This window comes from Protobothrops mucrosquamatus, unplaced genomic scaffold (genome assembly GCF_001527695.2).
Source record: "Protobothrops mucrosquamatus isolate PMUCROS unplaced genomic scaffold, P.Mucros_1.0 scaffold2210, whole genome shotgun sequence".
NCBI lineage: Eukaryota > Metazoa > Chordata > Lepidosauria > Squamata > Viperidae > Protobothrops > Protobothrops mucrosquamatus.
In genome coordinates, this window is record NW_015388302.1 from 1 (window position 1) to 14,848 (window position 14,848).

At 40.0% G+C, this 14,848-nt stretch overlaps 2 protein-coding genes across 2 annotated transcripts; both read right to left on the reverse strand.

The window, feature by feature from the left end:
* Nucleotides 1-3,403: 3,403 nt before the first annotated feature.
* Nucleotides 3,404-7,947, reverse strand: LOC107295076 (cystathionine beta-synthase; the record flags this gene model as incomplete). Its single annotated transcript, XM_015824368.1, has 6 exons — nt 3,404-3,473; nt 4,345-4,479; nt 4,762-4,841; nt 5,735-5,869; nt 7,084-7,190; nt 7,769-7,947. Coding segments are annotated over 6 exons (706 nt in total), but the record flags the coding sequence as incomplete, so codon positions are not given.
* A 2,347-nt stretch (nt 7,948-10,294) lies between these two features.
* On the reverse strand, nt 10,295-14,847 carry LOC107295077 (cystathionine beta-synthase-like; the record flags this gene model as incomplete). Its single annotated transcript, XM_015824369.1, has 6 exons — nt 10,295-10,399; nt 11,280-11,414; nt 11,696-11,775; nt 12,667-12,801; nt 14,011-14,117; nt 14,672-14,847. Coding segments are annotated over 6 exons (738 nt in total), but the record flags the coding sequence as incomplete, so codon positions are not given.
* Nucleotide 14,848: the final 1 nt, after the last annotated feature.

Sequence of the window (14,848 nt, forward strand, 5' to 3'; positions counted from 1 at the left end):
AATTGTGGCAATTATATTAACATTGATTGATACAGCAGTCCGTCTTTATTGCATCGCATTTTATCATCAGCTTGTAAATGCAAAAATGAACGTTTCGCCTACTCAAAACTCTACCCTCTCCTCATATGATTTCTTTCTTTTCTCTCCTCCTGTCCAGCAACAGCTTAGGGGATGTATAATATTCCTTTCCAAGGACTGCCTTCTCTGCATCTCATGGAATAACGATCACAAAAGCTTATGCAATAATATATTAGGTTATCTTTAAGGTGCCACAAGACTCTTCACTTTTAGCTACAAAACTCTTAGGCTGCAACTAGAAAGTTCCTATAGTCGCTAACATAAGTTGCAAAGATCCATCTTCTAATTTCTTGGTCGATTTCTTTTGCAAAAGAAGCTTGTATTTATCTCATTTCCCTGACACGTCTAACCTTATTTTGGATTTGTTCAAAGACACTTGAGTCTCTCTCCTTTCATCTATTAAACATCTCCATGCATCTTATTTAATTTAAACTGCAACATGAAGTTTAAAACAATTTCCCCAATACCTAAAGTACTAAAATTAAGATTAGTATTCTAGATGCGGCTTCCCTTAAATAATCTAAGAATTGCTTCACATTAGAGGTGGACACACTTTAAAATTTATTTTGAAGAAGCGCTTTGGACCATGCATGCAGGCAGAACCTTCTGCTGGTCATGAAAGGAGCCCGATATTTTTCAAGCTGAGTGACTCAGAGAAAACAGATGCTGCTGCTTAAGGAATTCATTCAATAACACTAGGACAAGTTTTAAAAAAGCAACACCTTCTTTCAGGCTCGCATGGAAACCTGAAAAAGATCTCTGGGCTCCTGTGTAACGTTCAAAGTGCTTCTTCTGACTTATTTTCAAAGCACTGTTCTGCTCTGTCTTACATAGAAGCAAAATAGGACTTATTGTGTAGGAGCTCCCTCTGCTGGTTTCCGGTTAGTAACAGAATTAACATATCCTCTCTTCATTTGGCAACCACAAGTACCGGTGTAGACACTGGAAATTTGGTGGTAAATGCAGGCATTGGCTGGGAACTTAATTTTTGTTTTACAAATTTTATTAATTTTCAAATAAACAAATTCTTAATACAAATATGGTGCACATCATTTTAAAAAAAACCTATTAAATATCATATTTTCAAAGGTGAACGGCAGTCCCCACCCCCCGCATCCACCCTCTCTTTCACCCTTCCTACCTACCGTATATACTCGAGTATAGGTCGACCCGAATATAAGCCGAGGGACCGATTTTCCCACAAAGAACTGGGAAAAATTGGTGACCCGCTTATAAGCCGAGGGGGCATTTTGGCTGTTCCTCCCTGGCCGTCTCGGCCTCCCTAGACCTGTCGGTGAGCGCCCGTCAGGGCGCAGCGTCGCCAGGCCTCCCCCCTTCGCGCGAGGCGTCTGGCNAGCGAGCGGCGAGCCGCCGTGGCTTGCCTGGCGGCGGCGGCGGCAGCAGCAGCTGCTTCAAGACGTTGACTCGAGTATAAGCCGAGGGGGGCATTTTTCAGCCCCAAAAATGGGCTGAAAAACTCGGCTTATACTCGAGTATATACGGTACTTCCCTCTTCCTTTCCTCCCCTCCTACCCACACCTCTCTCCTCTTTCTCTTCCAACTACCCTACACATCCCACCTCCTTCTTTTCCTCAACCTTCGGATGCAGTTTGGGGGTACTAGCCGACCACCTTCTCTTCATAAGGAAAAAAATTACATTATTTCTCTATAACATATTAATACACCAAATTTTATATAACTCTACCCCCTTCATCCCCTTCCCCCCTCCCCCCCCCGGACTTCCCAGAACTGAATACAGGGATAAGCACATAACATCCCAAATCTAAATAAAACTACCAAAACATAATACAATCAAATATTAACATACTTTTAACTCTAATATACAATAATAAACATAAATATAAAATATATATAATATATAAAGTAAGTAAATAAAAATAATAAAAAATTTAATCAAAAGCAATATGATAATTATTCATTTCATACTTTCTCTGAATATAATCTATCCATCTTCTCCAAACCAAAATATGCTGGGAACTTAATTTTTTATTACTGTTTATTATTGTTGATTTGCAAACGGTCACTAACCAAGATAGTGACTAAGTGAGTAACAGCTGTAACTGGATTATTTTTCCAAAACATACTGAGCCCTCCACACACACACACACACACACACACACCCCACCCCAAAGTCACATATTTCAAGATACGCATGGCTTCCCCAACCCATGTCCTCACACTGTTTTTAGTAATGTTTAAAGAAAATGCCTGATGTATTTTCTAAATTGGCCACTGCCTATGAGAAACTCAGGCTCCTGTTTCATACAACATACCAAGCTATAATAAGGGGTTTAGTATCTCGTGTAAACCAAATCCAAATTCTTGTTGAGCTATAAAGCTTCTCCAGCACTCTTTGGTATTCTGCCATCTCTTCAGTCTGGATCATGCAATAGGGGTATCATAGATACATCTTCTGTATATATGGTTGGCATGTACACTTGTTGCAACTATCTCATTAAGTAGGCTTCAACTGAACCTGCTGCCCACAAGTACTACTTTAAGAATAAATGAGGCAAGAATGGAAAGATCTCCTGGCCCCAAAAGCTGTAGCATGAATGGGGCATCTCCACCCACAGAACCAATCCAGTCTATTGGCCATGCCAATATGGGAATCTCAGGCAACAGCCTTCCCCTTTGCCCCAAAGCAAGATCATAAACAAAGGCTGCCAGTTATAGAAAAATGTCACCTGTACAATGGGAGTACTCAGTCTGAGGTTCAAAGCACAGCTATACAGGTACTCAACTGAATATTGCCCAAAAAGGCTAGTTGAGGTTTAAGAAAGCCCTCTGTTCATGGTAAACTCATAACATTTAGCAGAGAAAGGAAGATGATAAAACTTTGATTTGTGGATTTTGTGTGTGTGTGTATGGTTAGCAAGAAGCTGCTTTGATATAGATTTATGTTGACTTATACAGATGTGTGTGTGTACACACACACACACACAGTACAGGTAATTTACAGTACAGGCTTTAGACAACTATTTTGCAGATTTGGGCTATTGTGATTGCAGAACATATTCTATCTTGGAAAATCTATGGTTCTTAAATCTGTTTTAAACAATCTAGGAATTTCAACAATTGTCCAGATCTAAGATTACATCTTTATTTATTCCACCTCTTAAAACAAGTTGCGTGTGGAAGTAACCTGGCCATTGGACGAGTCCCACAAATTATTTGCAAAAGTAAGTTGTCTGTTGGACTGAACGCTCTCGTGTTTGTATTAATCCATCTCTCCTAACATAGCTTCCATTTCCCAGAAGCTCCCATTTCTAGGACAGAAGCGTTTGTAAAGCATAAAATGTACCTTCACACTGCTGAAGAATCTCCTCTGCTGTTGTGTCATAATGCGACAAGGGGTTGCTGGCATTGCGGTACTGTGTAAAAAAAAAAGAGAGAGAGAAAGAGAGAGAGAGGAGAAAATGTAGGATCAACAGGTTGACCAGCTCAGTAGCAATGCAGATATGATTCAGAAATAATGCAGATGCAAGATATACCACATAGACACACACAGACAACCCCCCCCCAGTGAATTTTAAATGGCTCGACTAGTTTTATTTCCTTTGGCTTTTTTTATATCAATGCTATTTTTATGTTTGTTGTAGCTTTATTATTTATATTAACCTCCTGGTGGAAAAATTGAAAACCAGTGCATCAGAAAACAAGAAAATAAAGTAATGCTTTTAACATTAATTTACTAAATATCAAAAGAAAACCATTCTAAACTCAACTATCAAGAGCACAAACTTCCTTCCTTCCTCGCTCCCTCCCTTTTTTCTCTTCCCTCCTCTCCCCTTATATCTGCATTGTTGTATTATATTGGAAAAAAGATTACTTATTCTGCTGATCCTTATCTGCCAAGAGTGTCTCCTTTTTAATAGCTAAAATCCTACAAAGAAAGTCCATCTGAGAGAAAGAGGTTGCACAAAAGTTCACTTAAAACCAGTCAAACAAGTGAATAGCAACCAGTTTCACTCCTATTAATTTGTTACGATCTAAGCAATGATTGGCCTACGATGATCTGCAGGGAGAGACACAAAGAATCAATGGATAGTAGAAGATAGCATGTTTCCACCATCCAAGTTCAGACAATAAACTACCTGCTCCCTGTAAGATAGGTGCCTTTTCCTCTAATTCTATTTCTTAATATATGAGCATTTTTTCTGCTTTATATTGGCAGTGCATGAATACATTAAAAAAAAAAACTATTCTCCATGGTGAAGCCATTTTTCATGTTCAATAATTTACCTGATCCAGAATATGGGAGTTGGGGATTTCATTTTTCAATCTCCATGCCACTCCAACATGTGATTCTGGAGAATCAAATCTGGCAGTTGTTGGAGTCCTCACAATTTCAGCCCCAAGGGCACGTAGCACATCCACCTATTGGAGAAAAGCCATCAAAATTAGCCATAATGTCTATGCCTGTGCACAGGGAAAGCTTATGCAACTGGAATATTAAAGTGGTTACAGGCTTGGAGCCAATTCAAAACCAAATGTCGGATCGGATATTTTAGCTCCATTAACAAAACTCAAGCAAAACCTTATTAAATGTTAAGATGGCAAGCTGAGTCAAGCTTTCTCACACACAGCACTGCTGACTTAGGGTGCCTCAGTAAACTAATGCAGCCATGTGTTGATCACTCAGCGATAAACAGCTCTGACCTTTTCCATGCTCATTTTCTCTGGCATTACAATGATACAACGGTATCCTTTCACTGCAGCTGCCAAGGCCAGTCCAATTCCTGCAACCAAGAAAAATGTCACTAAAAAAAGCCATACATTTGTTTTATATTCTGAAACTCTATACTTAAATATAGGCAGCTAGCCTAACCCAGGCAATGAGCTTTAACCAAGCAACTATTGATTGATCTAGCTCGGTATTGTGTATGCCAAGAATAAACCATTTAGTATCCTCCATATATTTCCCAGACTCCCTGTTAATCCTTCTGGCTGATACTAATGGGATATGTGGTACAAAACCTCTGGAAAGATATCACTCTACCTGTTCCCAGTTGTATGTTAGGGAGAAAGACTAATGAATAAAATCACCATCCTAACAAGGTATGATAATGCTGCCAAACACACGACCTGAGAGCCTCTATTCCAGAGCTGCTTTATGTCCTGCCATTATGAACCAGCTAGGTCCCATAATGCTAAAAATAGAGACAGCTGAGCTGAGCTATAAGGCAGATTTTCCATACCCTTCCACCTATCCGTATGTTTTTTTTTCTTGATCTACCTACATGGCTAAATGGGATGATAATCCCAAACTGTGTATGCACCACTTTAACATTCCCCCATTCCTTCGCAAATGGATGGTTTGACTTGCTCAGTCAAATCATTAATCATCTAGCAGACTGGAAATGTATAGTGTTTAAAAACTGATAAGCGAAACAATTATTCCCCTCCTGAGTATTTGTAAAACTTGATACAACGGTGTTTAGTATTCAGTTCTGTTAGAACGGAGACTTGCATTATTCATTTTTAATACTTCAGTATTCCAGTCACTTCCTTCCATTTTTAAAAATTAGTCTTATTTTTTGACGAGGCCAGGAGCAGGAGAATGACCCTATTCAGAAAAGTGCATCCCATTCCACTCACTTCTTTATACCACAGATCAAATGGATGTATTTACCTGTATTTCCTGAAGTTGGTTCAATAATGGTATCTCCTGGCTTCAGAATCCCATCTCTTTCAGCATCTTCCACCATTCGTAAACTGATTCGGTCTTTCACACTTCCTCCAGCATTGAAAAACTCGCATTTGGCCACTGAATACCACAAAGTAGGATTTGTTTCCGATGAACCAAGAAAAAGAAGCCCATCAACCTTCTGCAAGGGATTTGGCAAATGCCATTTCATCTATCCATATTCTAAGAAAAGATATACCCGAACATCTGCACAGATATCTACATGTACATAGATATGCATGCATATCCTATGCATATCCTAACTGAATACTGGACTAAACAATAGCCTCTGATGAATCAATTCTGAAGCTGGATTTGGATTAGCCCAATATCCTGTACCTTCCATAAGCAACTACATAGTCTGACAACCCTCTTCTATAAGCTCAGACCCCAAGTCAGATATATACATAACTATTTTCATTCTGAAAAACTGAGAACAGGATAACAAAATTGGAAGGGACCTTGGAGGTCTTCTAGTCCAACCCCCTGCTCAGGCAGGAAGCCCTATACCATTTCAGACAAATGGCTGTCCAATCTCTTCTTAAAAACTTCCAGTGTTGGAGAATTCACAACTTCTGGAGACAGGTTGTTTTACTGATTAATTGTTCTAATAGTCAGGAAATTTCTCTTTAGTTCTAGGTTGCTTCTCTCCTTGATTAGTTTCCACCCATTGCTTCTCGTCCTGCCTTCAGATGCTTTGGAAAATAGCTTGACTCTCTCTTCTTTGTGGCAACCAACGAGATATTGGAACAATGCTATCATGTCATCCCTAGTCCTTCTTTTCATTAAACTAGACATGCCCAATTTCAGCAACCGTTCTTTATGTTTTAGCTTCTAGTCCCCTAATCATCTTTGCTGTTTTTCTCTGTACTCTTTCTAGAGTCTCAACATCTTTTTTACATTGTGGCGACCAAAACTGGATGCAGTATTCCAAATGTGGTATTACCAAGGCATTATTTCTCTTTCTTCTTTCCCAAGTTTTCCTTCTATCCAACACACATCTTATGCAATGTCTTAAATTGTTCTAAAATGATTTAGGGTTTTAAGCCTCACTAGCAATACGCAGACTGGAGAATCAAGTGACTGTAGGTCAGTTTCCATCTGCTGCACTTAAAGCATGATAATATCATAAATAGCCTCCTAGTTCAGAAATAACAGAAAATCACAAAGTCTACTAAATTCCTGACTGATTTGGTCCTTTTAAATTAAGGGCTCCCTTACTGATAATACTGATGTTAAGAATGCAAATGTTTATGTTTACAATTCCAAGTAATCATCACTATAAAAATACTCACAGAGTTCACATTTGAGGCCACAGAGCTTTCCAATCTTGTTGATATGCACCATGGGAGTGTCTCCAATTTTTTTGAGGATATCTGACATAATTTTTGGCGTCTTTGTTCTACAGCAGAAAGAGATATACAATATTATTGGAGAACAATCCTAAGTTCATTATCCCCAACTAACATCAGAATAGATCAAACTGAATAGCTGACTTACAATAAAAGCCACCTTCCAAAAAGCCATCTGCCTCCACCCGTCTATTGACTAAACGACCACTTACAACAGTGGTTCTCAACCTTTTTAATGCCGCGACCCCCCAACCGGTCGTAAGTCGAGGACTAAACCGGTCATAAGTCGAGGACTAAACCAGTCATAAGTCGAGGACTAAACCGGTCGTAAGTCGAGGACTAAACCGGTCGTAAGTCAAGGACTACCCAACCGGTCGTAAGTCGAGGACTTTTCCTGCCCGGGAGCGCCACGCATGCGTGGTTCCGTCCCCTGCGCCGGCCGAGGCGTAGCTGGCAAGCAGCAGAGATGGAGCAGGCCGACCACCAGCTGGCCCAGCTCAAGAGAGGTAAGGCACCCACCGGAAAAGGAGAAAAAAAATGGCGGACAGCCTTGCTTGGTGACCCCCGTGAAATGGTCGATCGACCCCAAATGGGGTCGCGACCCATAGGTTGAGAACCGCTGACTTACAATGTAGCATGGTGATGGGGCGATTCAGAAGGAGATTTTCCAAGCTCCCAGGTACACTTGCTGACGGCATCAGGCCGGATCCATTTCCTCTCGTTTTCTGTTGAATTACAAGATTCCTTCTCCAAGGTTCCATTGGGTATGCAGTCAACCGAAACATGAGTGCAAGTCACTGTATCCNAATTGTGGCAATTATATTAACATTGATTGATACAGCAGTCCGTCTTTATTGCATCGCATTTTATCATCAGCTTGTAAATGCAAAAATGAACGTTTCGCCTACTCAAAACTCTACCCTCTCCTCATATGATTTCTTTCTTTTCTCTCCTCCTGTCCAGCAACAGCTTAGGGGATGTATAATATTCCTTTCCAAGGACTGCATTCTCTGCATCTCATGGAATAATGATCACAAAAGCTTATGCAATAATATATTAGGTTATCTTTAAGGTGCCATAAGACTCTTCACTTTTAGCTACAAAACTCTTAGGCTGCAACTAGAAAGTTCCTATAGTCGCTAACATAAGTTGCAAAGATCCATCTTCTAATTTCTTGGTCGATTTCTTTTGCAAAAGAAGCTTGTATTTACAGTATCTCATTTCCCTGACACGTCTAACCTTATTTTGGATTTGTTCAAAGACACTTGAGTCTCTCTCCTTTCATCTATTAAACATCTCCATGCATCTTATTTAATTTAAACTGCAACATGAAGTTTAAAACAATTTCCCCAATACCTAAAGTACTAAAATTAAGATTAGTATTCTAGATGCGGCTTCCCTTAAATAATCTAAGAATTGCTTCACATTAGAGGTGGACACACTTTAAAATTTATTTTGAAGAAGCGCTTTGGACCATGCATGAAGGCAGAACCTTCTGCTGGTCATGAAAGGAGCCCGATATTTTTCAAGCTGAGTGACTCAGAGAAAACAGATGCTGCTGCTTAAGGAATTCATTCAATAACACTAGGACAAGTTTTAAAAAAGCAACACCTTCTTTCAGGCTCACATGGAAACCTGAAAAAAGTGTCTGGGCACCTGTGTAAGGTTCAAAGTGCTTCTTCTGACTTATTTTCAAAGCACTGTTCTGCTCTGTCTTACATAGAAGCAAAATAGGACTTATTGTGTAGGAGCTCCCTCTGCTGGTTTCCGGTTAGTAACAGAATTAACATATCCTCTCTTCATTTGGCAACCACAAGTACCGGTGTAGACACTGCAAATTTGGTGGTAAATGCAGGCATTGGCTGGGAACTTAATTTTTTATTACTGTTTATTATTGTTGACTTGCGAACGGTCACTAACCAAGATAGTGACTAAGTGAGTAACAGCTGTAACTGGATTATTTTTCCAAAACATACTGAGCCTACACACACACACACCACCCCAAAGTCACATATTTCAAGATACGCATGGCTTCCCCAACCCATGTCCTCACACTGTTTTTAGTAATGTTTAAAGAAAATGCCTGATGTATTTTCTAAATTGGCCACTGCCTATGAGAAACTCAGGCTCCTGTTTCATACAACATACCAAGCTATAATAAGGGGTTTAGTATCTCGTGTAAACCAAATCCAAATTCTTGTTGAGCTATAAAGCTTCTTCAGTACTCTTTGGTATTCTGCCATCTCTTCAGTCTGGATCATGCAATAGGGGTATCATAGATACATCTTCTGTACATATGGTTGGCATGTACACTTGTTGCAACTATCTCATTAAGTAGGCTTCAACTGAACCTGCTGCCCACAAGTACTACTTTAAGAATAAATGAGGCAAGAATGGAAAGATCTCCTGGCCCCAAAAGCTGTAGCATGAATGGGGCATCTCCACCCACAGAACCAATCCAGTCTATTGGCCATGCCAATATGGGAATCTCAGGCAACAGCCTTCCTCTTTGCCCCAAAGCAAGATCGTAAACAAAGGCTGCCAGTTATAGAAAAATGTCACCTGTACCATGGGAGTACTCAGTCTGAGGTTCAAAGCACAGCTATACAGGTACTCAACTGAATATTGCCCCAAAAGGCTAGTTGAGGTTTAAGAAAGCCCTCTGTTCATGATAAACTCATAACATTTAGCAGAGAAAGGAAGATGATAAAACTTTGATTTGTGGATTGTGTATGTGTGTGTAGGGTTAGCAAGAAGCTGCTTTGATATAGATTTATGTTGACTTATACAGATGTGTGTGTACACACACACACATAGTACAGGTAATTTACAGTACAGGCTTTAGACAACTATTTTGCAGGTTTGGGCTATTGTGATTGCAGAACATATTCTACCTTGGAAAATCTATGGTTCTTAAATCTGTTTTAAACAATCTAGGAATTTCGACAATTGTCCAGATCTAAGATTTGTGCATTCTTTTTACATCTTTATTCATTCCACCTCTTAAAATAAGTTGTGTGTGGAAGTAACCTGGCCACTGGACGAGTCCCACAAATTATTTGCCAAAGTAAGTTGTCTGTTGGACTGAACGCTCTCGTGTTCGTATTAATCCATCTCTCCCAACGTAGCTTCCATTTCCCAGAAGCTCCCATTTCTAGGACAGAAGTGTTTGTAAAGCATAAAATGTACCTTCACACTGCTGAAGAATCTCCTCTGCTGTTGTGTCATAATGCGACAAGGGGTTGCTGGCATTGCGGTACTATGTAAAAAAAAAAGAGAGAGAGAAAGAGAGAGAGAGGAGAAAATGTAGGATCAACAAACAGGTTGACCAGCTCAGTAGCAATGCAGATATGATTCAGAAATAATGCAGATGCAAGATATACCACATAGACACACACAGACAACCCCCCCCCAGTGAATTTTAAATGGCTCGACTTGTTTTATTTCCTTTGGCTTTTTTTATATCAATGCTATTTTTATGTTTTGTTGTAGCTTTATTATTTATATTAACCTCCTGGTGGAAAAATTGAAAACCAGTGCATCAGAAAACAAGAAAATAAAGTAATGCTTTTAACATTAATTTACTAAATATCAAAAGAAAACCATTCTAAACTCAACTATCAAGAGCACAAACTTCCTTCCTTCCTTCCTCGCTCCCTCCCTTTTTTCTCTTCCCTCCTCTCCCCTTATATCTGCATTGTTGTATTATATTGGAAAAAAGATTACTTATTCTGCTGATTCTTATCTGCCAAGAGTGTCTCCTTTTTAATAGCTAAAATCCTACAAAGAAAGTCCATCTGAGAGAAAGAGGTTGCACAAAAGTTCACTTGAAACCAGTCGAACAAGTGAATAGCAACCAGTTTCACCCCTATTAATTTGTTACGATCTAAGCAATGATTGGCCTACGATGATCTGCAGGGAGAGACACAAAGAATCAATGGATAGTAGAAGATAGCATGTTTCCACCATCCAAGTTCAGACAATAAACTACCTGCTCCCTGTAAGATAGGTGCCTTTTCCTCTAATTCTATTTCTTAATATATGAGCATTTTTTTCTGCTTTATATTGGCAGTGCATGAATACATTTTAAAAAAAGCTATTCTCCATGGTGAAGCCATTTTTCATGTTCAATAATTTACCTGATCCAGAATATGGGAGTTGGGGATTTCATTTTTCAATCTCCATGCCACTCCAACATGTGATTCTGGAGAATCAAATCTGGCAGTTGTTGGAGTCCTCACAATTTCAGCCCCAAGGGCACGTAGCACATCCACCTATTGGAGAAAAACCATCAAAATTAGCCATAATGTCTATGCCTGTGCACAGGGAAAGCTTATGCAACTGGAATATTAAATGGTTACAGGCTTGGAGCCAATTCAAAACCAAATGTCAGATCGGATATTTTAGCTCCATTAACAAAACTCAAGCAAAACCTTATTAAATGTTAAGATGGCAAGCTGAGTCAAGCTTTCTCACACACAGCACTGCTGACTTAGGGTGCCTCAGTAAACTAATGCAGCCATGTGTTGATCACTCAGTGATAAACAGCTCTGACCTTTTCCATGCTCATTTTCTCTGGCATTACAATGATACAACGGTATCCTTTCACTGCAGCTGCCAAGGCCAGTCCAATTCCTGCAACCAAGAAAAATGTCACTAAAAAAAGCCATACATTTGTTTTATATTCTGAAACTCTATACTTAAATATAGGCAGCTAGCCTAACCCAGGCAATAAGCTTAAACCAAACAACTATTGATTGATCTAGCTCAGTACTGTGTATGCCAAGAATAAACCATCTAGTATCCTCCATATATTTCCCAGACTCCCTGTTAATCCTTCTGGCTGATACTAATGGGATATGTGGTACAAAACCTCTGGAAAGATATCACTCTACCTGTTCCCAGTTGTATGTTAGGGAGAAAGACTAATGAATAAAATCACCATCCTAACAAGGTATGATAATGCTGCCAAACATACGACCTGAGAGCCTCTATTCCAGAGCTGCTTTATGTCCTGCCATTATGAACCAGCTAGGTCCCATAATGCTAAAAATAGAAAGAGACAGCTGAGCTATAAGGCAGACTTTCCATACCCTTCCACCTATCCGTATGTTTTTTTTCTTGATCTACCTACATGGCTAAATGGGATGATAATCCTAAACTGTGTATGCACCACTTTAACATTCCCCCGTTCCTTCGCAAATGGATGGTTTGACTTGCTCAGTCAAATCATTAATCATCTAGCAGACTGGAAATGTATAGTGTTTAAAAACTGATAAGCAAAACAATTATTCCCCTCCTGAGTATTTGTAAAACTTGATACAACGGTGTTTAGTATTCAGTTCTGTTAGAACGGAGACTTGCATTATTCATTTTTAATACTTCAGTATTCCAGTCACTTCCTTACATTTTTAAAAATTAGTCTTATTTTTTGACGAGGCCAGGGGCAGGAGAATGACCCTATTCAGAAAAATGCATCCCATTCCACTCACTTCTTTATACCACAGATCAAATGGATGTATTTACCTGTATTTCCTGAAGTTGGTTCAATAATGGTATCTCCTGGCTTCAGAATCCCATCTCTTTCAGCATCTTCCACCATTCGTAAACTGATTCGGTCTTTCACACTTCCTCCAGCATTGAAAAACTCGCATTTGGCCACTGAATACCACAATTAAAGTAGGATTTGTTTCCGAAGAACCAAGAAAAAGAAGCCCATCAACCTTCTGCAAGGGATTTGGCAAATGCCATTTCATCTATCCATATTCTAAGAAAAGACATACCCGAACATCTGCACAGATATCTAATGTACATAGATATGCATGCATATCCTATGCATATCCTAACTGAATACTGGACTAAACAATAGCCTCTGATGAATCAATTCTGAAGTTGGATTTGGATTAGCCCAATATCCTGTACCTTCCATAAGCAACTACATAGTCTGACAATCCTCTTCTATAAGCTCAGACCCCAAGCCAGACATATACATAACTATTTTCATTCTGAAAAACTGAGAACAGGATAACAAAGTTGGAAGGGACCTTGGAGGTCTTCTAGTCCAACCCCCTGCTCAGGCAGGAAGCCCTATACCATTTCAGACAAATGGCTGTCCAATCTCTTCTTAAAAACTTCCAGTGTTGGAGAATTCACAACTTTTGGAGGCAGGTTGTTTTACTGATTAATTGTTCTAATAGTCAGGAAATTTCTCTTTAGTTCTAGGTTGCTTCTCTCCTTGATTAGTTTCCATCCGTTGCTTCTTGTCCTGCCTTCAGGTGCTTTGGAAAATAGCTTGACTCCCTCTTCCTTGGGGCAACCAACGAGATATTGGAACAATGCTATCATGTCATCCCTAGTCCTTCTTTTCATTAAACTAGACATGCCCAATTTCAGCAACCGTTCTTTATGTTTTAGCTTCTAGTCCCCTAATCATCTTTGCTGTTTTTCTCTGTACTCTTTCTAGAGTCTCAACATCTTTTTTACATTGTGGTGACCAAAACTGGATGCAGTATTCCAAATGTGGTATTACCAAGGCATTATTTCTCTTTCTTCTTTCCCAGGTTTTCCTTCTATCCAACACGCACCTCATGCAATGTCTTAAATTGTTCTTATATGATTTAGGGTTTTAAGCCTCACTAGCAATATGCAGAGTGGAGAATCAGGTGACTAGGTCAGTTTCCATCTGCTGCACTTAAAGCATGATAATATCATAAATAGCCTCCTAGTTCAGAAATAACAGAAAATCACAAAGTCTACTAAATTCCTGACTGATTTGGTCCTTTTAAATTCAGGGCTCCCTTACTGATAATACTGATGTTAAGAATGTTTATGTTTACAATTCCAAGTAATCATCACTATAAAAATACTCACAGAGTTCACATTTGAGGCCACAGAGCTTTCCAATCTTGTTGATATGCACCATGGGAGTGTCTCCAATTTTTTTGAGGATATCTGACATAATTTTTGGGGTCTTTGTTCTACAGCAGAAAGAGATATACAATATTATTGGAGAACAATCCTAAGTTCATTATCCCCAACTAACATCAGAATGGATCAAACTGAATAGCGGACTTACAATAAAAGCCACCTTCCAAAAAGCCACCTGCCTCCACCCGTCTATTGACTGAACGACCACTTACAACAGTGGTTCTCAACCTTTTTAATGCCGTGACCCCCCAACTGGTCGTAAGTCGAGGACTAAACCGGTTGTAAGTCGAGGACTAAACCGGTCGTAAGTCGAGGACTAAACCGGTCGTAAGTCGAGGACTACCCAACCGGTCGTAAGTCAAGGACTTTTCCTGCCCGGGAGCGCCGCGCATGCGTGGTTCCGCCCCCTGCGCTGGCCGAGGCGTAGCTGGCAAGCGGCAGAGACGGAGCAGGCCGACCACCAGCTGGCCCATCTCAAGGGAGGGAAGGCACCCGCTGGAAAAGGGGAAAAAAATGGTGGACAGCCTTGCTTGGCGACCCCCGTGAAATGGTCGATCGACCCCAAATGGGGTCGCGACCCACAGGTTGAGAACCGCTGACTTACAATGTAGCATGGTGATGGGGCGATTCAGAAGGAGATTTTCCAAGCTCCCAGGTACACTTGCTGACGGCATCAGGCCGGATCCATTTCCTCTCGTTTTCTGTTGAATTACAAGATTCCTTCTCCAAGGTTCCATTGGGTATGCAGTCAACCGAAACATGAGTGCAAGTCACTGTATCC